The sequence below is a fragment of the Coregonus clupeaformis genome, chromosome 26 (genome assembly GCF_020615455.1).
Source record: "Coregonus clupeaformis isolate EN_2021a chromosome 26, ASM2061545v1, whole genome shotgun sequence".
Taxonomy (NCBI): domain Eukaryota; kingdom Metazoa; phylum Chordata; class Actinopteri; order Salmoniformes; family Salmonidae; genus Coregonus; species Coregonus clupeaformis.
Window position 1 is genome coordinate 30,714,774 of NC_059217.1, and position 27,426 is coordinate 30,742,199.

The following is a 27,426-nucleotide window of genomic DNA, read 5'->3' on the forward strand; positions in this document are numbered from 1 at the left end:
ATAGCTCAGCCCTGCCCGTCCTCCCTCTCTCTCTCCACTCTCTCTGCCTTTTGACCCGCTCTCTGTTTGTCTTGGTTGGATGCAGGTATTTCCCTCAACGTCCCCAACATGCCCACTGCCAGCCTGCCTGGCACCACCACTTTTATTTTAGTTTTTTTACAAATTGACCTGTCACTTTAGCTATCACCTTTGCCACATTCCAGGGCTGAAGGAGAGCGAGAGAGAAAAAGAGAGAGCGAGAGAGAGAGAAAGTGAGTGCGAGGGAAGAGCGGACCGGCAGGACTGAGCCATGGCTCTCTCTGTGACTGTGACTGTGAGAGAGAGAGAGAGAGAGAGAGAGAGAGAGAGAGAGAGAGAGAGAGAGAGAGAGAGAGAGAGAGAGAGAGAGAGAGAGAGAGAGAGAGAGAGAGAGAGAGAGAGAGAGAGAGAGAGAGAGAGAGAGATTTGTGATGAGAACAACATAACCTCTGAACCTTTTCATCAACTATCAAAATAAATTCCTCTGGTCGTCTTTTTGGTTGCCAACTGTCTCCCCATCTGCTGGAACATTTGATGTAAACAGTTTATTGAATGTAGGCCTACTTACTATAACACTGAGTTAAGACAGTATTGAGTACTGAATGTACTACTCAGCTCTCTGAGGTAACAGCCTGACTCGTAAAAACGCCCTCAAGCCGTTCAACAGTAAATACAAATTGTGTTTATTTTTTATTTTAAAAATACATTCAATAGAAATAATATTTGAACAAAATAATTTTCCTTTCTCAAAGGAAAGAATAGCTGTGTGATTTTCTAGTTTAGTAACATGAAAAGCATTAATTATTTAAAGAATCAAAACTCTTCAAATGATAAAACTTGAATTTAAAAAAGTACAATTACCCGTGAACAACAGAGCGGTTCTTACGTGACCAGCAGAAAAGTGACATAACATTACAAAGACAGAGGTGACCATAGATTTGCACATTGGTCCAAGACTGAGACAGAATGGCATGGTGTGCACGTTGGTGTGCACGTTGGTGTGCAGGTTGGTGTGCAGGTTGGTGTGCAGGTTGGTGTGCAGGTTGGTGTGCAGGTTGGTGTGCACGTTGGTGTGCAGGTTGGTGTGCACGTTGGTGTGCACGTTGGTGTGCACGTTGGTGTGCACGTTGGTGTGCACGTTGGTGTGCACGTTGGTGTGCACGTTGGTGTGCACGTTGGTGTGCACGGAGAGAAATAGTTGAGTTGTGACCGACTGATTGACAGAGAGTTCCACTGGATGACATACCCATAGGATTACACAACAGGACAGGGTTTAGCTTCATTGTCAATTCAGGAAGTCAGTTGAAATTAACATTTTCCTCATTATGAATTTCAGAATACTGTATTGAGTGCATTGAAACAAAAATGACCCCAACTCTGTTATACACCTATTAGACAGACCAGTGACCTGAGTGCCTGAGTGACTGACTGACTGATAGTTACCGTGGGCAAAAGACCCGGAGATGTATGGAGTTTACAAAATAATGTTACTGCTGAGAAACAGAAGAAAGAGTGTTAATTAAAATATAAAAATTCATTAGTGATTATATTCCCCAAAATACACTGAATCAACTTCCACTTTGTTATAGGGGAGAATGGGATAAGTTGAGCCATTTTTTACATTCAGCATCACTCCGTCAAGGGAAATATATAGTATTATTTCTAATATTTCAGGATGTTGTGTATCCCTGGAAATAATCAGAATTCATGTAAACATTACAGTTTTGAAAACATAGCTTGTCCAAAATAAGTGGTCTTTGGCACAACTTACCCCGGGTATGGGGTAAATTGAGCCGCAGGACAGGGTAAGTTAAGCCACCTACAAATGTATGTACTGTATTAAATATTACCACTACCTTTTTAAAACCTTGTCTATCTTTATTTCCCAAAAACAATTCAACACAATCACAATCGCTTTTTGGCCATTGGCTCAACTTACCCCAAGTGAAACATTTTGAATATATTAGCCCACACAGCTACAATGATGCACTTTCATGCTAGGTTTAGGACCTCATATTGAAACTTATAGAGACCCCAAATTATGTATAGAACAATCTTAAAAGCATGTACTTTGGTTTAGATACAAGCATCATGAAATGTTTAGCACTATAAATTCATTTGACTTGGTGAAAATTTGTTTTTTGGACCAAACTTGCTCATCACTTTTTCCATGTGGTTTCTTCCTTCACAGACTCAATGAAATGATGACCTCTTCCTAAATATTTTTTCAAATGATCTATTTTGTGTATATGTTTTCCTAGAAACAAGGGTGGCTCAACATACCCCTTTGGCTAAACTTACCCGACTCTCCCCTACAATCGGTGAGTCACTGAATCCTTTATAAGAGAAAAAAACGTAGTTTGGATCAGCTTATAATTATTTCTTAGATAAATAAGTTATTTATTTATTTTATTTTATATACAGTACATATGTCTATTGAGACACATAGCTTCCAGGAAAAAAATTATAATAGTTACAAAGACGCACAAATAACAGGGAAGGGGGCAGGGCAATAGCTTAACCATACTTTTATGCACATCCCCGTAAATCAAGTGTTCAAATAGAATGGGATATAGCACCAGTTGGTTGGTTGGTTTTAAGTTTTTTTATTTTATTAAGTGAGTTTGCAGCTGATTCAGTGCTACCAAGCTACTGGGCTAGCATTTCTCCACTGTTAAAGTCTGCATCTGAAATATCATCCAAATATGGTGCCATTTCGGACACAGAATATGTGAGAGTGTCATACAGGAAGCAGGAAGCACCTCTAGGAGGACTACGCCCCTTCCCTCAGACCCCCTGTCTGAATGCATATTTTGTGCTGTGTCCACCTTGTGGAGTTGTGTTGGCATGAGATCATACAAGCATCTCCAAGAAAAATATCAACAAAAAGGAAACACACTTTGCATTAAATGTAAATTCTGAGGAGTGGCGTTTGTTTACTAGGCTGAGTAAGTTCACTGTCTGAAGTCCTGGTGTAGCATATATTTTGTTGTTGTTGTTGATTGTTGTTGTTGTTGTTTTGTTCTACAGTGCAATAAACCTTGTCAAATGTTGCCACTATGGAAAAGGTACAGTATGATTGCTATGCTATGGGCGGCAGATAGCCTAGCGGTTAGAGCTTTGTGCCAGTCCGAAAGGTTGGTGGTTTGAATCCCCAAGCTGACAAGGTAAAAAATCTGTTGATGTAAACAAGGCACTTAACCCTAATTGCTCCAGGGTTGCCATTGATAATGGAAGACCCTGGCTGTGACCTCACTCTCCGAGGGTGTCTCAGGTGGAGTAGGGATATGCAGAAAACCCAATTCACATGTGTATAATACACACTTGTTCATTAAACAGGACAAATATAAGCACCCACCTAATTATTTATAATTGGTCCAAATTGTCTTTAACTGCAAGGAGTGATATGGGGGAGTTGGTTGGATGCAGCTAAAGTGCTTTAAGTGCTTGGGCTTGAAGAATGGGGACCTACTGAAGAGAGAGCAATCCGGTCTCACCCAGCATGCCCAGTCTAAAGGACCCTTCACCAGACCATACTCATGCATGGTGGTAACACTGTGAGCACCTGTGAGGACTGCAGAAGGCTAAGGAAGGACTATGGGAAAGGGAGGGATAGGGGTTAGGGATGGGGGGAGAGAGGGCGGAGAGGGTGAGGGGGGCTGTGTGGGGTTTTAAGGCACCGTCATTGGGTACTGTCTCCATTCGTTCCACCCTAAACCTGTAAATGTGACGCAGCACATCGGGTGGGACAAGCTGGTTGCTTTGGAGACAGTGGGGAAGGCCAGTGGTGTCCAACATGGCAGGAAAGAGATCAGAGGCCAGCCTACCCATAAGCCTTCACTTCATAATGATGGACCCTGAGAAAGAGGAGGAGTCTCTGCATGACAGGATGGAAGGAGGCTGGATTTGTGTTTGGGTATTCTAACACCTCTAAACTGATCTTAGTGAAAGACAGCATTTACACACGCATACAAACACACATACACACATTGAGTTGGGTTACAGTCACTCACACTTTAAATCCAGTGGAAAATTCCCTCCTTCGTCTCTCTCTAAAAGAATAGTGCAGATGATTAGTTTCTCTCTCTCTGTTGTTTTCATTCGAGGGGCAGAGTTTCCCCTAGCACATGGACAGAAGGCTTGGCCTATAGGCTGTGCTCCCCCAGTCTTCTCCTGCCCTCCCCCCTCCGTCCCCCTCCCTTCCCTACCCAGCAGTCATATGACCTGAGGTCAACGGTCCGGCGCTCTTTCGATTGTGCTTTGTGAAGGGCAGGAGTAAAAAAAGTATCTCCTATTCCTCTCTCCTCCTTCCTTCATTCCTTCTCTAAATCCATCCTCTCTCCAGGTTGTTGCACTGGGATTCTCCTCTCTCCTTTCCATCGTAGCCGGGGAGAGGCTGACCATACTTATCTACACACCAGCAGTAACCTCGCTTCCTCCCTTTGGATGGACGGCACTGCAGAGAGAGAGACATAAAGAGAGAGGGGGAAAGATAGAGAAACATAGCGAGAGAGAGAGAGAGAGAGAGAGAGAGAGAGAGAGAGAGAGAGAGAGAGAGAGAGAGAGAGAGAGAGAGAGAGAGAGAGAGAGAGAGAGAGAGAGAGAGAGAGAGAGAGAGAGAGAGAGAGAGGAGAAAGAGAAAGAGAAAGAGAAAGAGAAAGAAAGAGAAAGAAAGAAAGAAAGAAAGAAAGAGATACATTTAATTAAATATAACAACCAATGACGAAACTAGGAAGGGAGTTTTTTCTGCCAGACGTATGCAGCCTTCAGCAAACTGTATCTCATAGGCAGGTAACACCAGTATGTGAAGGACTAACACACTAACACCATTCAACTAGTTCTGGACACAGCCTAGAAACACTCTGAGAGGGAGAGAGAGCGAGAGAGAGAGAGCGAGAGAGAGAGAGAGCGAGAGAGAGAGAGAGAGAGAGAGAGAGAGAGAGAGAGAGAGAGAGAGAGAGAGAGAGAGAGAGAGAGACACAGTCATGCAGACGAACAGCTCCTGACTTATAACTTTCTGGTTGTTAAGAGTGAGATTAACAAAATAAAATTAGCAAAAAATATATAGGTAATCAAACTGTACAAATGAAGAGCAACACAGGAGGAAAAGCTCGACAGAGTGTGTTAAAAGACCAATCTTTATCGTGCTAGCCGCACTGGACAGAGGACCACCCAGAGACCCCACAGTTGATGGTCTCATATATGGCCTTGTAGGCCTCCCTGCGCTTTGGAGACACTGAAAACCAGTTATAAGTCTCTTGTACCAAGTACTCCACACTACGGGGGATGGTGGCACACACAGCGAATAAGAACCAGATCTTTGAGGCCATACTCCTCCTTCAGCACTTTATGGACCCCATTGTTAATCCCCATTATAACAGAGGCATTGTCAGTCCCTATCCCCAGGAGTTTCTCTTTTTTAAGACAACACTTCTCGAGGAAAGCCACAACAGCACAGGCTATAGATTTGGCATCTCCTCCCTCCAACTCAACAAGCGCCAGAAATGTTGATACAATTGTCTGCTTGGTGTCACTAAAGTACCTTATCACAACCCCTAGGTACTTAGAAACACTTACATCCGTGGACTCATCGAGGAGGAGGCTGAAACGCTGGTCACCCACATCTGCGACCAACTTTTTCAGAAAGTATGGTGCTAGAATAATTTCTGTGCACTTTGTCCTGTGCATTTCGAAGTGGGTAGCAGCAGTGGAGTCTGAGAAAGCAGCTCTACATGCTTCTCCAATGTGATCACATGCCAGCATGGAACAGTGTTCAGCGATAGCTAATGCCATGGTGGCCTCAGCCTTTTTTGCAGAGTAAATATTTTAAACCATAAATGGCAGCTTGTTTTGGGTGGAAATGTTATAAGGCTTTGCCTTTTGAGTATGTTTTTGAGTTGTCATGTGTTTTTTTACATCACTAAGTTTGGCGTAGAAATCTGCCTTACAATACAGGCAGTATGCCCATGTATCATCTCCAATAAACAGTTTCAACCAGCCTTTGAATTCAGGGTTTGATTCCCACTCATTTCTGTATTTTTGAGTGTACAGTTTAGACTGAGACATGATGAGCTAGCCAGCTAGTGTTTAGCTTATGTCACAGAGCGGCACACACACAGTGGACGAGGTGAGTAAGTGACTGAGGCTGTGTGAGTCAAATGCAGTGATTTATTTTTGTGCAGTGATTTATTTTAGACAAAGACCATTTTACATTTACATCCCACCCTGAATGTAAGCCAGGGCGAGATCAGCCAGCGGCGGCTTCCCGCATACGCAATTCATTTGCAGTCTGGACGCCGAGGGGTGAACATCTCCTGCTCTGACTGCAGCTGGGAGGGACTGCTGCGCGAGGACTAGGCCGCCTGTGAGTGCTTTGGGACGGGGGTGGGGCCCACGGCAGCACCCGCTGCTTGTTGAGAAGAGTAAGAACAGTACGTGCTTTCACGTCAGAGTCTCCAAATGTCTCCAATAACACCAGAAAAAGTTGCTAGATTTGTCGTTAGTCGATTTTTAAAAAATGTGTCGCTAGAGGGGTCTGAATACTCGCTAAATATAGCGACAAAGTCGCTAAGATGGCAACACTGGCTCCAACTGTTTACTGGTGGTAACCATAGCAACATGGCCACTGAGGCAGCGCTAGCAGCGCCAGCAGCAGCAGAGACTGAGAGACTTTCCAGCAGAAATCAAATCAGAGAAGGGAAGAATCAATTTTAAACAGAATTCTGAGGGAGAACCCGGAAACGTTGTTTGCCGACTGCTCACACAACAGGACTGTTACATACCTGTTATTTTACACAGACCACACTACCGGGCGGCAGGTAGCTTAGTGGTTAAGAGCGTTGTGCCAGTAACCGAAAGGTCGCTGGTTCTAATCCCTGAGCTGACTATGTGAAAAATCTGTCGATGTGCCCTTGAGCAAGGCACTTAACCCTAATTGCTCCTGTAAGTCGCTCTGGATAAGAGAGTCTGCTAAATGACTAAAATGTAAATGTACTGCCTGGCATACAGCTGTAACCAGGCATTTCAGCTATACGACAAAGAAAAGCATCTGCAAGGGAAGGCAAATCAATTTTTGAGGACAGCGAAAAGGACCAGGAAAACAGCTTTCTGACGGTAAACATGTACCAGAATGGCACTGTCATGGTCCAGGGCAGTGAGGCTACACTCAGCTCTTTTGTGCAGGACTTCCCCACCCTAAGGAAGATAGCAGAAACCAAAAAGGACAAGGACAACACCCCGACCTCTCCCCTCACCTCAGGCACTCCAACAGCAGGAGCCCAGGCCCAGACCCACACAACAGGTCTGTTCACAGAGCTTCTACAGGACCAGATCAACCAGTGCAGGACCCAGCTGAAGAACTCTGTCCAGGAGATGAGAGAGAGCCTTACTACACCGCTTGAGGAGGTAAAGGCCACCATGAGGAGAGAGCTAGTGCAGGGAAAGGAGGAGATGGCAAAGGAGTTGTCTGTCATCAAGAGTGTGCTGCAGCATAGAGAACAGACTGTAGAGACCCCTAGAGAGAAGCTGCAGCCCCTCACCACCCCTAACACCCCCACTGACCCACCCTCACCCACAACCCCCCACATACCGACCACCCTTTACCCTGTCTGCCCCCCCAACACACTCCCACACACCCCTCCTTGTACACCACCCAACAATCACCCCAGAGCATCTGCATGACCACTCCCACCTGAGGAAGCAGACAGTAGGGATGTTTGCCAAGTCTCTAAAAGACGTGGCACTTGGTAGACAAACACACAATGCCGCACTGGAAAGAGGACCACCCAGAGACCCCTACCAGACCACCGCACCACCAAGTAGCCCCAGGCCCCCTCAACGCCCCACCAGACACAGTGCACCCCACAGGCCCCACCCACCACCAGAGCATCACCAATTCCATCGGCTTAGCCAGACTGGACCGGGCCCAGCCTACTACCCCGCACCAGACCACCACCTCTACCAGACCAGAGAGGAAGCCCCCCGGCCCAGACTTGGCCCCACTCCACTCCACAGGGCCCAACAGCAGGACTAGTGCAGCTACGCGGAGGTCCTCAGAGGACAGGAGAACCCTGTAGGATTGAGTGAGATTAAACAGCTCCTCCAATACATCTGCACCAAACTGCACTAAATGCGCACACACGCACACACACACACACACACACACACACACACACACACACACACACACACACACACCCATTGTACTAAAAAAGTTTACTTGTTCAATGAATAGGAATATACTGTATATATATACAGTGGGGGAAAAAGTATTTAGTCAGCCACCAATTGTGCAAGTTCTCCCACTTAAAAAGATGAGAGAGGCCTGTAATTTTCATCATAGGTACACGTCAACTATGACAGACAAATTGAGATTTTTTTCTCCAGAAAATCACATTGTAGGATTTATAATGAATTTATTAGCAAATTATGGTGGAAAATAAGTATTTGGTCACCTACAAACAAGCAAGATTTCTGGCTCTCACAGACCTGTAACTTCTTCTTTAAGAGGCTCCTCTGTCCTCCACTCGTTACCTGTATTAATGGCACCTGTTTGAACTTGTTATCAGTGTAAAAGACACCTGTCCACAACCTCAAACAGTCACACTCCAAACTCCACTATGGCCAAGACCAAAGAGCTGTCAAAGGACACCAGAAACAAAATTGTAGACCTACACCAGGCTGGGAAGACTGAATCTGCAATAGGTAAGCAGCTTGGTTTGAAGAAATCAACTGTGGGAGCAATTATTAGGAAATGGAAGACATACAAGACCACTGATAATCTCCCTCGATCTGGGGCTCCACGCAGATCTTACCCCGTGGGGTCAAAATGATCACAAGAACGGTGAGCAAAAATCCCAGAACCACACGGGGGGGACCTAGTGAATGACCTGCAGAGAGCTGGGACCAAAGTAACAAAGCCTACCATCAGTAACACACTACGCCGCCACGGACTCAAATCCTGCAGTGCCAGACGTGTCCCCCTGCTTAAGCCAGTACATGTCCAGGCCCGTCTGAAGTTTGCTAGAGTGCATTTGGATGATCCAGAAGAGGATTGGGAGAATGTCATATGGTCAGATGAAACCAAAATATAACTTTTTGGTAAAAACTCAACTCGTCGTGTTTGGAGGACAAAGAATGCTGAGTTGCATCCAAAGAACACCATTTTTTTTCTCATTTTGTCTGTCATAGTTGACGTGTACCTATGATGAAAATTACAGGCCTCTCTCATCTTTTTAAGTGGGAGAACATGCACAATTGGTGGCTGACTAAATACTTTTTTCCCCCACTGTGTATATATATATATATATATAACAGAACAAATGTTTGCTGTTATCCTGTTTATCTCACTCTTAACAACTTAGTAGTTAGTAGTTACTGTATTTTTGACTGTGCTGTTCTTTTAGAAGTTGAATGGATTAGAAAAAGCTATAAAGGACAATCAAAATCCATTGGACTCCCCAATTACTGACCAGTGCTCTATAAGAAACTTCAGGCCCTCAAATTAAAAAAAGCATGCGGACCTGATGGCATCCTAAATGAGATGCTAATATTCACTAGTGCAAAATGTCAATTGGCTATATTAAAACTGTTTAATTTGATCCTGAGTGTAGGTTATTTCCATGACATCTGGAATCAAGGACTCATAACCCCAATCTTTAAGAACAGAGACAAATTTCACCCTAACAATTACAGAGGCATTTGTGTGAACAGTAACCTGGGGAAGGTTTTCTGTAGTATTATAAATGTAAGAGTTATAAACTTCCTTAATAAGCACAACGTCTTGACTAAAAGACTAATTGGATTTATACCAAAACATCGCACGACCGGTCATATTTACACCCTACACACCCTGATAGATATACATGTCCACCAAAATAATACCAAAATGTATGCTTGCTTTATCGACTTCCAAAAAGCATTTGATTCTATTTGGCATACAGGACTGTTCTACAAAGTTATTGAAAGTGGTGCAGGGGGTAAAACATGACATAATTAAATCAATTTATACTGGCAAAATTGGCAAGAAAATAACATAATTCTTTAACCAGGGGCGAGGCCTTCGCCAGGGTTGCAATCTGAGCCCTGCACTCTTCAATATTTACATCAACGAATTGGCCACTATTCTAGAAAAATCCCCAGCCCCTGGTGTTAGTCTCCACAATTCAGAGGTTAAATGCCTGCTCTTCGCAGATGACCTATGCCTGCTGTCACACACAGCACATGGCCTACAGCAGAGCCTGGACCTGCTAGAGCAGTACTGCCAGACCTGGGCCCTGGCAGTAAACCCCAAAAAGACTAAAATAATGATTTTCCAGAGAAGATCCAGATCTCAGGGAATTATACCAAAGTTCTCAATTGGTACAAAATAAATAGAGTACTGCAAAACACACTACAATTACTTAGGTTTAGAAATAAGCTCAACTGGACACCTTAATGATGCAGTGAATGAACTGAGAGAGAAAACACGCAGGGCATTCTACGCCATTAAAAAAACAAATTCAAATTGAAATACCTTTTAAAATGTGGCTAAAACTAACTGAATGTGTTTTTTGAACCATTTGAACTTTATGGCAGTGAAGTCCACTTGCAAAACAAGATTTCACCAAATGGGACAAACACCCCATTGAAACCCTGCATGCAGAGTTCTGTAAGATTTTCCTACATGTCCAGAGGAAAACTACAAACAATGCATGCAGGGCAGAATTAGGTCAATATCCACTAATAATAAAAACTCAAAAGAGAGCAATTCAGTTTTGGAAACATCTAAAATACAGTGACCCCCTCGCATATCATTACCAAGCCCTGCAATGCCAAGAGCTGAGCAAAGAAAATAGTCCCCTCATCCAGCTGGTCCTGGGGCTGAGTTCACAGACCTATTCTACTAACAAACTGAAGTCTCAGGACCAGAACATCCAATCAATCAGAATAAACCAAATTACAACACAGTCAAAACAAAACTACATTGCTTATTGGGAAACACAAGCACAAAGTAAAATGCAGTGCTATCTGGCCCTAAATCGACAGTACACCGTGGCTAACTATTTGACCATGGTTACTGATCAAAACCTTAGACAAACCTTGACAAAGAACAGGCTCAGTGAGCACAGCCTTGCCATTGAGAAGGGTAGACACAGGAAAACCTGGCTCCCTGTAGAGGAAAGGCTGTGCAACCGCTGCACCACAGCAGAAACTGAGACAGAGCTGCATTTCCTGACAAAATGTCAAAAATATAAAACAATTATTTATTTTATTTATTTCACCTTTATTTAACCAGGTAAACCAGTTGAGAACAAGTTCTCATTTACAACTGCGACCTGGCCAAGATAAAGCAAAGCAGTGCGATAAAAACAACAACACAGAGTTACATATGGGGTAAAACAAAACAAAGTCAAAAATACAACAGAAATACATATATATATATACAGTGTGTGCAAATGTAGCAAGTTATGGAGGTAAGGCAATAAATAGGCTATAGTGCAAAATAATTACAATTAGTATTAACACTGGAATGATAGATGTGCAAGAGATGATGTGCAAATAGAGATACTGGGGTACAAATGAGCAAAATAAATAACAATATAGGGATGAGGTAGTTGGCGGGCTAATTTCAGATGGGCTGTGTACAGGTGCAGTGATCGGTAAGGTGCTCTGACAACTGATGCTTAAAGTTAGTGAGGGAGATAAGTGTCTCCAGCTTCAGAGATTTTTGCAATTTGTTCCAGTCATTGGCAGCAGAGAACTGGAAGGAATTGCGGCCAAAGGAGGTGTTGGCTTTGGGGATGACCAGTGAGATATACCTGCTGGAGCGCAGACTAAGGGTGGGTGTTGCTATGGTGACCAATGAGCTAAGATAAGGCGGGGATTTGCCTAGCAGTGATTTATAGATGGCCTGGAGCCAGTGGGTTTGGCGACGAATATGTAGTGAGGACCAGCCAACAAGAGCGTACAGGTCACAGTGGTGGGTATTATATGGGGCTTTGGAGACAAAACGGATGGCACTGTGATAGACTACATCCAATTTGCTGAGTAGAGTGTTGGAGGCTATTTTGTAAATGACATCGCCGAAGTCAATGATCGGTAGGATAGTCAGTTTTACGAGGGCATGTTTGGCAGCATGAGTGAAGGAGGCTTTGTTGCGAAATAGGAAACCGATTCTAGATTTAACTTTGGATTGGAGATTCTTAATATGAGTCTGGAAGGAGAGTTTACAGTCTAACCAGACACCTAGATATTTGTAGTTGTCCACATACTCTAGGTCAGACCCGTCGAGAGTAGTGATTCTAGTCGGGTGGGCGGGTGCAAGCAGCGTTCGGTTGAAGAGCATGCATTTAGTTTTACTAGTGTTTAAGAGCAGTTGGAGGCTACTGAAGGAGTGTTGTATGGCATTGAAGCTCGTTTGGAGGTTTGTTAACACAGTGTCCAATGAAGGGCCAGATGTATACAAAATGGTGTCGTCTGCGTAGAGGTGGATCTGAGAGTCACCAGCAGCAAGAGCGACGTCAATTGATATACACAGAGAAAAGAGTCAGCCCAAGAATTGAACCCTGTGGCACCCCCATAGAGACTGCCATAGGTCCAGACAACAGGCCCTCTGATTTGACACATTGAACTCTATCTGAGAAGTAGTTGGTGAACCAGGCGAGGCAGTCATTTGAGAAACCAAGGCTATTTAGTCTGCCAATAAGAATGCGGTGGTTGACAGAGTCGAAAGCCTTGGCCAGGACAATGAAAACGGCTGCACAGTACTGTCTATTATCGATCGCGGTTATAATATCGTTTAGGACCTTGAGCGTGGCTGAAGTGCACCCATGACCAGCTCGGAAACCGGATTGCATAGCGGAGAAGGTACGGTGGGATTCGAAATGGTCGGTGATCTGTTTGTTGACTTGGCTTTCAAAAACTTTTGAAAGGCAGGGCAGGATGGATATGGGTCTGTAACAGTTTGGATCTAGAGTGTCACCCCCTTTGAAGAGGGGGATGACCGCGGCAGCTTTCCAATCTCTGGGGATCTCAGACGTTACGAAAGAGAGGTTGAACAGGCTAGTAATAGGGGTTGCGACAATTTCGGCGGCTAGTTTTAGAAAGAAAGGGTCCAGATTGTCTAGCCCAGATGATTTGTAGGGGTCCAGATTTTGCAGCTCTTTCAGAACATCAGCTGTCTGGATTTGTGTGAAGGAGAAGCGGGGCAGGGCATGGGCAAGTTGCAGCGGAGGGTGCAGAGCTGGTGGCCGGGGTAGTGGTAGCCAGGTGGAAAGCATGGCCAGCCGTAGCAAAATGCTTGTTGAAATTCTCGATTATTGTAGATTTATCGGTGGTGATAGTGTTTCCTAGCCTCAGTGCAGTGGGCAGCTGGGAGGAAGTGCTCTTATTTTCCATGGACTTTACAGTGTCCCAAAACTTTTTGGAGTTAGTGCTACAGGATGCACATTTCTGTTTGAAAAAAGTTAGCCTTTGCTTTCCTAACTGCTTGTGTATATTGGTTCCTAACTTCCCTGAAAAGTTGCATATCGCGGGGGCTATTTGATGCTAATGCAGTACGCCACAGGATGTTTTTGTGCTGGTCAAGGGCAGTCAAGTCTGAGGAGAACCAGGGGCTATATCTGTTCTTAGTTCTGTATTTTTTGAATGGGGCATGTTTACTTAAGATTGAGAGGAAATTACTTTTAAAGAACAACCAGGCATCCTCTACTGACGGAATGAGATCTATATCCATCCAGGATACCTGGGCCAGGTCAATTAGGAAGGCCTGCTCGCTGAAGTGTTTTTGGGAGCGTTTGACAGTGATGAGGGGTGGTCGTTTGACCGCGGACCCGTTACGGACGCAGGCAATAAGGCAGTGATCGCTGAGATCCTGGTTGAAGACAGCGGAGGTGTATTTAGAGGGTAAGTTAGTCAGGATGATATCTATGAGGGTACCCATGTTTACGGATTTAGGGTTGTACCTGGTAGGTTCGTTGATAATTTGTGTGAGATTGAGGGCATCTAGTTTAGATTGTAGGATGGCCGGGGTGTTAAGCATATCCCAATTTAGGTCACCAAGCAGTACGAACTCTGAGGATAGATGGGGGCAATCAATTCACATATGGTGTCCAGGGCACAGCTGGGGGCTGAGGGGGTCTGTAGCAAGCGGCAACAGTGAGAGATTTATTTCTGGAAAGGTGGATTTTTAGAAGTAGAAGCTCAAACTGTTTGGGCACAGACCTGGATAGTATGATAGAGCTCTGCAGGCTATCTCTACAGTAGATTGCAACTCCACCCCCTTTGGCAGTTCTATCTAGACGGAAAATGTTATAGTTGGGGATGGAAATTTCAGAATTTTTGGTGGCCTTCCTAAGCCAGGATTCAGACACTGCTAGAACATCAGGGTTGGCGGAGTGTGCTAACGCAGTGAATAACTCAAACTTAGGAAGGAGGCTTCTGATATTTACGTGCAGAAAACCAAGACTTTTACGGTTACAGAAGTCAACAAATGATAGCTCCTGGGGAGTAGGAGTGATACTGGGGGCTGCAGGGCCTGGGTTAGCCTCTACATCACCAGAGGAACAGAGGAGGACTAGAATAAGGATACGACTAAAGGCTTTAAGAACTGGTCTTCTAGTGCGTTGGGTACATAGAATAAAGGGGGCAGTTCTCCGGGCGTTGTAGAAAAGATTTAGGGCATTATGTACAGAAAAGGATATGGAAGGATATGAGTACAGTTCAGGTAACCCTAAGCGTTGGGTAACAATGAAAGAGATAGCGTCACTGGAGGCACCAATTGAGCCGGTCTCGGCGTGTATGGGGGGTGGAACAAAGGAACTATTTGAGGCAGTTTGAGAGGGACTAGGGGTTCTACAGTGAAATTGTATAATAAGAACTAACCCAACCAGCAATAGGCAAGGCATAATTGACATGGGAGAGAGGCATAAAGCAGTCACAGGTGTTATTAGAGAGAGCTAAGACAACAACTGGAAATAGCGATAACGTTTGGGCTAAGGCTAAACAGAATAAACAGGACAGGGTACCGTGTAAAGGAACAGTCCAGCAGGCATCAGCTGTGCAGCTGAGTGATCATAAGGTCCAGTGAACAGCAATATGTGAGTCCGAGAGCAGTTCAAATTGGTGCTTCAGCACAGCTAGCAGGGAGCACAGTTGTAGTTTGCGTGTGCTAGCGGGCCGGGGCTGGCAGATGGATCTTCGTGGTCGTCGCAACGGGAAGCCTGTTGAAACCACATCAGACTATTTCGTCGGCAAACCAGTCGTGTTGGATCGGGCGGGGCTCAGTGTCAACACTAGGAGGTCCCGTCCGGTTGACAGAGAGGTAGATAGCCGGGAGATGGGCCTGAGGCTAGCTCAAGGCTAACTGGTGCTTGCTATAGGGCAATGGTAATCAGCCAACAACAGGTTGCAGCTAGCTAGCTGGTTGCGATGATCCGGCGCTAGGGTCCAGTGATTCCGGCAGAAAGTCCAATAAGCTCTGGGTCGATAGCACGCTGGGTCGATAGCACGCTGTGCAGACTGGCCGACGAATTGTCTAGGCTAGAGCTAGAGCTGGCTGGTGGATAGTGTAGGCCACGGACAGTGGTGAAGACGCTAACGGTGACTAATAGCAAGTAGCCATTCAGTTGCAGCTACACTAGTTTCAGCTTACGGTTCTTGATGAAAGTTATAAAGAAATAATAGAATCCTTTCCACGTTGGGTGAGGCGGGTTGCAGGAAAGTATATTTAGTTAAAGAATGAAAAATAAAAATTGAGAAATATATACAAAATAGACAAAAAAAACAAGAAACGGGATATTTACACAAGGACAATGAATAAAAGCGACCACACTGCTACGCCATCTTGGAGGGTGTCATTTTGAAACCGATTTTCAAGGTTTCAAAGACCTCTCTGATGAGAATAAGCTACCCGTCCTGTTGGGGGAGGACGCAGAGAGCTGTGCGTTGGCAGCACACTACATTGCTGCCTGCCATAAGTTGAGGGACAGTGTCTGACAGACCAACCAACCTGCACATGTCCTCTATATTGTTATTGTTCAATGGTTATTTTGACCCTTGGTTATTGTTGTTACTGTTGTCCCGTTGACAACATTGATTATTATTATTTTAATTATGTTAATAGTGTAAATATCCAAAGTAAGCTTTGGCAATATGTACATTGTTACGTCATGCCAATAAAGCAAATTGAATTGAATTGAGAGAGAGCGAGAGAGAGAGGGGGGGGGGGGGCTTTTAGAGAGAGGGGGAGACCGGCAGACAGGGTAGAGGGAAGAAAGTCACAGGGGATAGGGTAGAGAGGGATGGAGTAGAGGGGGTGAGGACACAGAGGGGGTGAGGAAAGAGAGAGTAAGAGGACAGAGTGGGGTAAGAGGACAGAGACTTGTAAATGCACCACACAACCAATAAACAAAACATACTGACATGGTTTGCGTTTTCAACACCACAATAAATAGACTATCAATTTCGACAAACAGAAAACCCATTCCTCCCTACCTTGTAGGCTTACCCAGTATCGAAGGCTTGGCTTGACAATCTCTTAATGTCATTAACTTTTTGGTGTTTTGTAAAAGATGTCTCTTTCCATTCATCAAATTGCCTCTGCATAGTTTGGATGTATTTATTTATTTGTCAGTTTAAAAAAAAATACATACACTACATGCACAGGAGGTTAGTGGCACCTTAATTGGGGAGAATGGGCTCCTGGTAATGACCGGAGTGGAATCAGTGGAATGGTATCAAATACATCAAACACATGGTTTCCAGGTGTTTGATGCCATTCCTTTGCTCCGATCCTGCCATTATTATGAGCCGTTCGCCCCTCAGCAGCCTCCACTGACTAAATGACCAAAAGTATGTGAACACCTGCTCGTCGAACATCTCATTCCAAAATCATGGTCATTAATATGGAGTTGGTCCCCCCTTTGCCGCTATAACAGCCTCCACTCTTCTGGGAAGGCTTTCCACTAGATGTTGGAACATTGCTGCGGGGACTTGCTTCCATTCAACCACAAGACCATTATTGGAGGTTGGGCACTGATGTTGGGGGATTAGGCCTGGCTCGCAGTCGGCGTCCAATTCATCCGAAAGGTGTTCGATGGGGTTGAGGTCAGGGCTCTGTGCAGGCCAGTCAAGTTCTTCCACACCGATCTCGACAAAACATTTCCGTATCGACCTCGACCTTGTGCATGGAGGCATTGTCATGCTGAAACAGGAAAGGGCCTTCCCCAAGCTGTTTCCACAAAGTTGGAAGCATAGAATCATCTAGAATGTAATTGTATGCTGTAGAGTTAAGATTTCCCTTCACTGGAACTAAGGGGCCTAGCCCGAACCATGAAAAACAGCCCCAGACCATTATTCCTCCTCCACCAAACTTTACAGTTGGCACTATGCATTGGGGCAGGTAGCGTTCACCTGGCATCCGCCAAACACAGATTCGTCCATCGGACTCCCATATGGTGAAGCGTGATTCATAATTCCAGAGAACGTGTTTCCACTGCTCCAGAGTTCAATGGCGGCGAACTTTACACCACTCCAGCCGATAATTGGCATTGCGCATGGTGATCTTAGGCTTGTGTGCGGCTGCTTGGCCATGGAAACCCATTTCATGAAGCTCCCGACGAACCGTTCTTGTGCTGATGTTGCTTCCAGAGGCAGTTTGGGACTCTGTAGTGAGTGTTGCAACCGATGACAGATAATTTTTACGCGCTTCAGCACTCGGCGGTCCTGTTCTATGAGCTGTGTGTGTGTCCTATTGCTCCACTCCTTCCTTCCCCTGTTGGCTGACCTCAATTTACCTCTCTCCTCTCCACCTACCCTTATTTATTTTTATATTCTCTCTCTCTCTCTCTCTCTCTCTCTCTCTCTCTCTCTCTCTCTCTCTCTCTCTCTCTCTCTCTCTCTCTCTCTCTCTCTCTCTCTCTCTCTCTCTCTCTCTCTCTCTCTCTCTCTCTCTCTCTCTCTCTCTCTCTCTCTCTCTCTCTCTCTCTCTCTCTCTCTCTCTCTCTCTCTCTCTCTCTCTCTACTTGGATGTTAGTCAAAATCGTGTGCAAGTCATGCTTCAGCAGAACTCAAACATCACGTTCACGGACAAGAATGTGTGCATGTACGTGCGTGTGTCTCTATTTCTCTCTGAAAGGATCTGTGTATCAGGCTTGCGGGGTGCTACAGTAAGGGCTCTATTCAATCTGTACAGCTGAAGAGTTGCAGATTCTGCGATAAAAATTTAAAAGTAATTTCCGATTGAGCCGACATATGCAGCGAGGAGAGGAGAAGGCGTGAGCGAGTGAGAGTGAAGTAGTGTGAAGGTAAACATGGAGTTGCTATAATATTTGCCAAGGCCAGTTGGAGGGCCGTGGGGAAACGAGCACTGCTATTCTGGGCTGCTGGCACACGCTCAAAATCATCTGGAGCTGACCCTTCACACAAACACAAACACACACACACACACACACACACACAGGTATGTAGCTAGCCAGCCAGACAGCCAGCTAACCAGTCATCCAGCCAGTCAGCCAGCCAACCACAAGCCAGTCAGTCAGCTGCCAGCCAGCGATCCACCCACCCACCATCCATTCGTCCAGCCATCCAGACAGCAATCCAGCCAGTCAGCCAGTCAGCCAGTCAGTCAGTCAGTCAGTCAGCCACCAGCCAGCCAGCTGAGCACTAGGATCAACGACTGCTATATGGAGAGGAAACCTAATTAAAATACCTCCACCAACTACAGGACTCTGTCTGCATCTGAAATGGCAGCTTATTCCCTATATAGTACAGTACTTTAGACCAACGCACTATAAAGGGAATAGGGTAACCCCATTCTTACAGTACTGTCACCTCGGCCCACAGAATGTCCTTCCTTCCCATCCCTCCTTTTCCTCTTTTTCTCCTTCCCTTCTTCCCTCCCGTGCTCCTCTCCTCTCCTCTCCTCTGGGGCATGTTCTATTTCTTCTGTGACCAGCGGACGAGACAGGGGAAGCGAGCTTAACATTGTGTTCCTGAGAGATGGTTAATGATGATGGAGTCCTGGGAACGTGTGTGTGTGTGCGTGTGCATGCTTGTGTGTGTGTGTAGGTGTGTGTACGTGTGTGTGTTTGGTCAAAAGTTTTGAGAATTACACAAATATTAATTTTCACAAAGTCTGCTGCCTCAGTTTTTATGATGGCAATTTGCATATTCTCCAGAATGTTATGAAGAGTGATCAAATTAGTTTAATCCCCCAAAAACATTTCCACTGCATTTCAGCCCTGCCACAAAAGGAACAGCTGACATCATGTTAGTGTTTCTCTCGTTAACACAGGTGAGAGTGTTGACGAGGACAAGGCTGGAGATCACTCTGTCATGCTGATTAAGTTAGAATAACAGACTGGAAGCTTTAAAAGGAGGGTGGTGCTTGAAATCATTGTTCTTCCTCTGTTAACCATGGTTACCGGCAAGGAAACACGTGCCGTCATCATTGCTTTGCACAAAAAGTGCTTCACAGGCAAGGATATTGCTGCTAGTAAGATTGCACCTAAATCAACCATTTATCGGATCACTCCATGACCTTAATGTGCTTCTTCTTGAGCCACTCCTTTGTTGCCTTGGCCGTGTGTTTTGGATCATTGTCATGATGGAATACCCATCCACTACCCATTTTCAATGCCCTGGCTGAGGGAAGGAGGTTCTCACCCAAGATTTGACGGTACATGGCCCCGTCCATCGTCCCTTTGATGCGGTGAAGTTGTCCTGTCCCATTAGCAGAAAAACATCCCCAAAGCATAATGTTTCCACCTCCATGTTTGAAGGTGGGGATGGTGTTCTTGGGGTCATAGGCAGCACTCCTCCTCCTCCAAACACGGCGAGTTGAGTTGATGCCAAAAAACTCCATTTTGGTCTCATCTGACCACAACACTTTAACCCAGTTCTCCTCTGAATCATTCAGATGTTCATTGGCAAACTTCAGACGGGCATGTATATGTGCTTTCTTGAGCAGGGGGACCTTGCGGGCGCTGCAGGATTTCAGTCCTTCACGGTGTAGTGTGTTACCAATTGTTTTCTTGGTGACTATGGTCCCAGCTGCCTTGAGATCATTTACAAGATCCTCCTGTGTAGTTCTGGGCTGGTTCCTCACCGTTCTCATGATCATTGCAACTCCACGAGGTGAGATCTTGCATGGAGCCCCAGGCAGAGGGAGATTGACAGGTCTTTTGGTTTTTTCCATTTGCGAATAATCGCACCAACTGTTGTCACCTTCTCACCAAGCTGCTTGGCGATGGTCTTGTAGCCCATTCTAGCCTTGTGTAGGTCTACAATCTTGTTTCTGACATCCTTGGAGAGCTCTTTGGTCTTGGCCACAGTGGAGAGTTTGGAATCTGATTGATTGATTGCTTCTGTGGACAGGTGTCTTTTATACAGGTAACAAACTGAGATTAGGAGCACTCCCTTTAAGAGTGTGCTCCTAATCTCAGCTCGTTACCTGTATAAAAGACACCTGGGAGCCAGAAATCTTTCTGATTGAGAGGGGGTCAAATACTTATTTCCCATTTTTGACATGCATTTTTCTGGATTTCTTTGTTGTTATTCTGTCTCTCACTGTTAAAATAAACCTACCATTAAAATTATAGACTGATCATTTCTTTGTCAGTGGGCAAACGTACAAAATCAGCAGGGGATCAAATACTTTTTTCCCTCACTGTAACTAAGTGGCTCGGGAACAAAACATCGACATTTTGGGTCCATGGCCAGGAAACTCCCCAGACCTTAATCCCATTGAGAATTTGTGGTTAATCCTCAAGAGGCGGGTGGACAAACAAAAACCCACAAATTCTGACAAACTCCAAGCATTGGTTATGCAAGAATGGGCTGCCATCAGTCAGGATGTGGCTCAGAAGTTAATTGACAGCATGCCAGGGCAGATTGCAGAGGTCTTGAAAAAGAAGGGTCAACACTGCAAATATTGACTCTTTGCATGAACTTAATGTAATTGTCAATAAAAGCCTTTGACACTTGTAATTGCTTGTAATTATACTTCAGTATACCATAGTAACATCTGACAAAAATATCTAAAAACACTGAAGCAGCAAACTTTGTGAAGACCAATACTTGTGTCATTCTCCAAACTTTTGACCACGACTGTATGTGTAGGGGGAAGAGTGTGTCCCCCTCCCCAAAAAATACTATAGTATACTATGATATAAATACTATAGTATTCACTGTAGAGTTTTTGTGGACTTTACTGTCTAGTCTGCAAAAATACTACAGTGAATACTGTAGTATTTACTGTAGTATACTTCAGTATACTGTATTATACTTTGGCATTTACAGTTAGCTATAGTATAAATACTGTAGTAAAAGAAAACTGTAGTATATACTATAGTAATTAATATAGTGTTTTGGTGGATTGTAGTATGCTGTAGTATTTACCATAGTGTTTTTATTTTATTATTATTTAGTATAAATACTAAAAGAGGAAATGTTCCATAACGTGTAGGTAGGTAGGTAGGTCGAACAGATAGTAAAAGCGCTTCTGCTCTTCTCTATAACCTGTAGGGAACACAATATATGTTGTATACTTGGCATGTAGGTTTCTTACTTATGGGTGGCACAAATTGCAATATGGGGAGGGGGAATGGGCAGGGTACATTCAAATAAGATACTGTAGTATTTACTATAGTAAAAAAATGTGTAGTGTTTTTGCGGACTGTAGCGTTTTTGCTGATATTACTGTTGTATTTACTGCAGTGTTTTTTGTGTGGATAATACTGTAGTATTTACTATAGTATTTTACAGTACTAAAACATTCTATAGCAAGTACTAAACATGATTGAGGGATAATACAGTGTGTAGTATAGTATTCTACAGTATACTACAGTTTACTATAGAATTCTATGGTAAGTACTGTAGTATTCGTTCATGTGGGTCAGTAGGTGGGAGAGAGAGAGAAGGAGAGAGAGAGAGAGTAAGCGAGTGAGCACGTGTGCATTCCCCAGTTACTTGGCTACCTGTGAGTTTCCGTTCAGTCTCTGTTTCATCTGTGAACTATTAGTAGTGTCATCTCCACTAGCTAGCATGTAGTCTTTCTCTCTCTCTTTCTTTACATCCTCTGTCTAAACCTCCCAAGCACGGACTGATCCCAAATGGCACCCTATTCCCTATAAAGTGAACTCATTTTGACCAGGGTCGATAGGGATCTGATCAAAATAGTGTACTATATAGGGAACATGTTGCCATTTGGGACGAACACACTATATAAAACAGACTGAGGGAAGAGGAGGAACTTTAACAATGAAAATACCAAAAAAGGCATCACTTTATTTTCACTATTTATTCTCTAGCCTTGGGGAAGAGATGCTGGCACGTTTCGGCTCTTCAGCCTAAAGACTAAATGCATTTATTGGCACTGTCTGTGAAAGAGCCTGCCTGTCTCCCTCCTTTCCCCATCTTGAGTCTGACCCTGAGTCCTAGATCCTAACCCATACACCCTAAACCCTAGCCCCCCTAGAATGGCGCCGGAGAAGATGGCTGCCGTTTTACAGCCCTCTAAACAATTGTACTATTATGTGTGTTTTTCCGCGTTATTTGTAATTTATTTTGTACATAATGTTTCTGCCATCGTCTCTTATAACCAAAAAGAGCTTCTGGATATCAGGACAGCGATTACTCACCTCGTATTGGACGAATACTTTTTCTTCAACGAGGCGGCCGCGAAGGATATCCTACAGACATCCGACAAGGCCCAAATTCCCGTCATTCGCATGAGGAAGAGACAGAGATATCGTGGACGTAGGTCGGGGTGCCTTGTAAGGATCCGACGGCGAGCGAGTAAACTGCCGCTCCCATCAATCTTCAATCATTGGAAAATAAATTGGATGACCTAAGATTACGGTTATCCTACCAACGGGACATTAAAAACTGCAATATCTTATGTTTCACCGAGTCGTGGCTGAACGACGACATGGATAACATACAGCTAGAGGGCTATACGCTACATCGGCAGGATAGAACGGCAGGTAAGACAAGGGGTGGTGGTCTGTGTATATTTGTAAACAACAGCTGGTGCACAAAATCAAATACTAAGGAAGTCTCGAGGTTTTGCTCGCCTGAGATAGAGTATCTTATGATAAGCTGTAGACCACACTATTTACCAAGAGAGTTTTCATCTATATTTTTCATAGCTGTCTATTTACCACCACAAACCAATGCTGGCATTAAGATTGCACTGAATGAGCTGTAAAAGGCCGTAAGTCAACAGGAAAACGCTCATCAAGAGGCAGCGCTCCTAGTGGCCGGGGACTTTAATGCAGGAAAGCTTAAATCCGTTTTACCTCATTTCTACCAGCATGTGCAACCAGAGGAAAAAAAACTCTAGACCACCTTTACTCCACACACAGAGACGCATACAAAGCTCTCCCTCACCCTCCATTTGGCAAATCTGACCATAACTCTATCCTCCTGATTCCTGCTTATCAGCAAAAACTAAAGCAGGAAGCACCAGTGACTCGGTTAATAAAAAAGTGGTCAGATGACGCAGATGCTAAGCTACAGGACTGTTTTGCTAGCACAGCCTGGAACATGTTCCGGGATTCTTCAGATAGCATTGAGGAGTACACCACATCAGTCACTGGCTTCATCAATAAGTGCATCGATGATGTCATCCCCACAGTGACCGTACGTACATACCCCAACCAGAAGCCATGGATTACAGGAAACATCCGCACTGAGCTAAAGGGTAGAGCTGCCGCTTTCAAGGAGTGGGACTCTAACCCGGACGCTTATAAAAAATCCCGCTATGCCCTCCGACGAACCATCAAACAGGCAAAGAGTCAATACAGGACTAAGATTGAATCGTACTACACCGGCTCTGACGCTCGTCGGATGTGGCAGGGCTTGAAAACTATTACAGACTACAAAGGGAAGCACAGACGCGAGCTTCCCAGTGACACAAGCCTACCAGACGAGCAAAACCACTTCTATGCTCGCTTCGAGGCAAGCAACACTGAAGCATGTATGAGAGCACCAGCTGTTCCGGATGACTATGTGATCACGCTCTCCGTAGCCGATGTGAGTAAGACTTTTAAGCAGGTCAACATTCACAAGGCCGCAGGGCCAGACGGATTACCAGGACGTGTACTCCGAGCATGTGCTGACCAACTGGCAAGTGTCTTCACTGACATTTTCAACATGTCCCTGACTGAGTCTGTAATACCAACATGTATCAAGCAAACCACCATAGTCCCCGTGCCCAAGGACACTAAGATAACCTGCCTAAATGACTACCGACCCGTAGCACTGACGTCTGTAGCCATGAAGTGCTTTGAAAGGCTGGTCATGGCTCACATCAACACCATTATCCCAGAAACCCTAGACCCACTCCAATTTGCATACCGCCCCAACAGATCCACAGATGACGCAATCTCTACTGCACTCCACACTGCCCTGTCCCACCTGGACAAGAGGAACACCTACGTGAGAATGCTATTCATTGACTACAGCTCAGCATTCAACACCATAGTGCCCACAAAGCTCATCACTAAGCTAAGGATCCTGGGACTAAACACCTCCCTCTGCAACTGGATCCTGGACTTCCTGACGGGCCGCCCCCAGGTGGTGAGGGTAGGTAACAACACATCTGCCACACTGATCCTCAACACGGGGGCCCCTCAGGGGTGCGTGCTCAGTCCCCTCCTGTACTCCCTGTTCACCCATGACTGCATGGCCAGGCACGACTCCAACACCATCATTAAGTTTGCCGACGACACAACAGTGGTAGGCCTGATCACCGACAACGATGAGACAGCCTATAGGGAGGAGGTCAGAGACCTGGCCGTGTGGTGCTAGGATAACAACCTCTCCCTCAACGTGACCAAGACAAAGGAGATGATTGTGGACTACAGGAAAAAAAAGAGGACTGAGAACGCCCCTGTAGTGGAACAGGTTGAGAGCTTCAAGTTCCTTGGTGTCTACATCACCAACGAACTATCATGGTCCAAACACACCAAGACAGTCGTGAAGAGGGCACGACAAAGCCTATTCCCCCTCAGGACACTGAAAAGATTCGGCATGGGTCCTCAGATCCTCAAAAAATTCTACAGCTGCACCATCGAGAGCATCCTGACTAGTTGCATCACCGCCTGGTATGGCAACTGCTTGGCCTCCGACCGCAAGGCACTACAGAGGGTAGTGCGTATGGCCCAGTACATCACTGGGGCCAAGCTTCCTGCCATCCAGGACCTCTATACCAGGCGGTGTCAGAGGAAGGCCCTCAAAATTGTCAAAGACTCCAGCCACACTAGTCATAGACTGCTCTCTCTGCTACCGCACGGCAAGTGGTACCGGAGTGCCAAGTCTAGGTCCAAAAGACTTCTCAACAGCTTCTACCCCCAAGCCATAAGACTCCTGAACAGCTAATCATGGCTACCCGGACTATTTGCACTGCCCCCCCACCCCATCTTTTTACCCTGCTGCTACTCTGTTAATTATTTATGCATAGTCACTTTAGCTCTACCCACATGTACATATTACTTAAACTACCTCAACTAGCCGGTGCCCCCGCACATTGACTCTGCACCGGTACCCCCCTGTATATACAGTGTGGAGAACAAGTATTTGATACACTGCTGATTTTGCAGGTTTTCCTACTTACAAAGCATGTAGAGGTCTGTAATTTTTATCATAGGTACACTTCAACTGTGAGAGACGAAATCTAAAACAAAAATCCAGAAAATCACATTGTATGATTTTTAAGTAATTAATTTGCATTTTATTGCATGACATAAGTATTTGATCACCTACCAACCAGTAAGAATTCTGGCTCTCACAGACCTGTTAGTTTTTCTTTAAGAAGCCCTCCTGTTCTCCACTCATTACCTGTATTAACTGCACCTGTTTGAACTCGTTACCTGTATAAAAGACACCTGTCCACACACTCAATCAAACAGACTCCAACCTCTCCACAATGGCCAAGACCAGAGCGCTGTGTAAGGACATCAGGGATAAAATTGTAGACCTGCTCAAGGCTGGGATGGGCTACAGGACAATAGGCAAGCAGCCTGGTGAGAAGGCAACAACTGTTGGCGCAATTATTAGAAAATGGAAGAAGTTCAAGATGACGGTCAATCACCCTCAGTCTGGGGCTCCATGCAAGATCTCACCTCGTGGGGCATCAATGATCATGAGGAAGGTGAGGGATCAGCCCAGAACTACACGGCAGGACCTGGTCAATGACCTGAAGAGAGCTGGGACCACAGTCTCAAAGAAAACCATTAGTAACACACTACGCCGTCATGGATTAAAATCCTGCAGCGCACGCAAGGTCCCCCTGCTCAAGCCAAAGCATGTCCAGGCCCGTCTGAAGTTTGCCAATGACCACCTGGATGATCCAGAGGAGGAATGGGAGAAGGTCATGTAGTCTGATGAGACATAAATAGAGCTTTTTGGTCTAAACTCCACTCGCCGTGTTTGGAGGAAGAAGAAGGATGAGTACAACCCCAAGAACACCATCCCAACCGTGAAGCATGGAGGTGGAAACATCATTCTTTGGGGATGCTTTTCTGCAAAGGGGACAGGACGACTGCACCGTATTGAGGGGAGGATGGAAGGGGCCATGTATCGCGAGATCTTGGCCAACAACCTCCTTCCCTCAGTAAGAGCATTGAAGATGGGTCGTGGCTGGGTCTTCCAGCATGACAACGACCCGAAACACACAGCCAGGGCAACTAAGGAGTGGCTCCGTAAGAAGCATCTCAAGGTCCTGGAGTGGCCTAGCCAGTCTCCAGACCTGAACCCAATAGAACATCTTTGGATGGAGCTGAAAGTCCGTATTGCCCAGCGACAGCCCCGAAACCTGAAGGATCTGGAGAAGGTCTGTATGGAGGAGTGGGCCAAAATCCCTTCTGCAGTGTGTGCAAACCTGGTCAAGACCTACAGGAAACGTATGATCTCTGTAATTGCAAACAAAGGTTTCTGTACCAAATATTAAGTTCTGCTTTTCTGATGTATCAAATACTTATGTCATGCAATAAAATGCAAATTAATTACTTAAAAATCATACAATGTGATTTTCTAGATTTTTGTTTTAGATTTCGTCTCTCACAGTTGAAGTGTACCTATGATAAAAATTACAGACCTCTACATGCTTTGTAAGTAGGAAAACCTGCAAAATCGGCAGTGTATCAAATTCTTGTTCTCCCCACTGTATAGCCTCCCTACTGTTATTTTATTTTACTTCTGCTCTTTTTTTCTCAACACTTTTTTGTTGTTGTTTTATTTTACTTTTTTATTAAAAATAAATGCACTGTTGGTTAAGGGCTGTAAGTAAGCATTTCACTGTAATGTCTGCACCTGTTGTATTCGGCGCATGTGGCCAATCAAATTTGATTTGATTTGATTTGATTTAAATCCTAGCGGTGTCCACATGGCCGATGCTAACAGAGCACGCTTCATCCACAACACACA

General features: G+C 45.0%; 1 protein-coding gene across 1 annotated transcript in view; it reads right to left on the bottom strand.

Annotated features, from left to right (window-relative positions):
* Nucleotides 1–4,232: 4,232 nt before the first annotated feature.
* Nucleotides 4,233–27,426, bottom strand: part of LOC121540035 (insulin-like growth factor-binding protein 3) — an 83,146-nt gene continuing 59,952 nt past the window's right edge. The window contains exon 4 of the mRNA XM_041848682.2: nt 4,233–4,474. Within this exon, the coding sequence (XP_041704616.1) occupies nt 4,343–4,474 (132 nt within the window). The 3' untranslated portion in view covers nt 4,233–4,342. The remainder of the gene's footprint in view (nt 4,475–27,426) is intronic.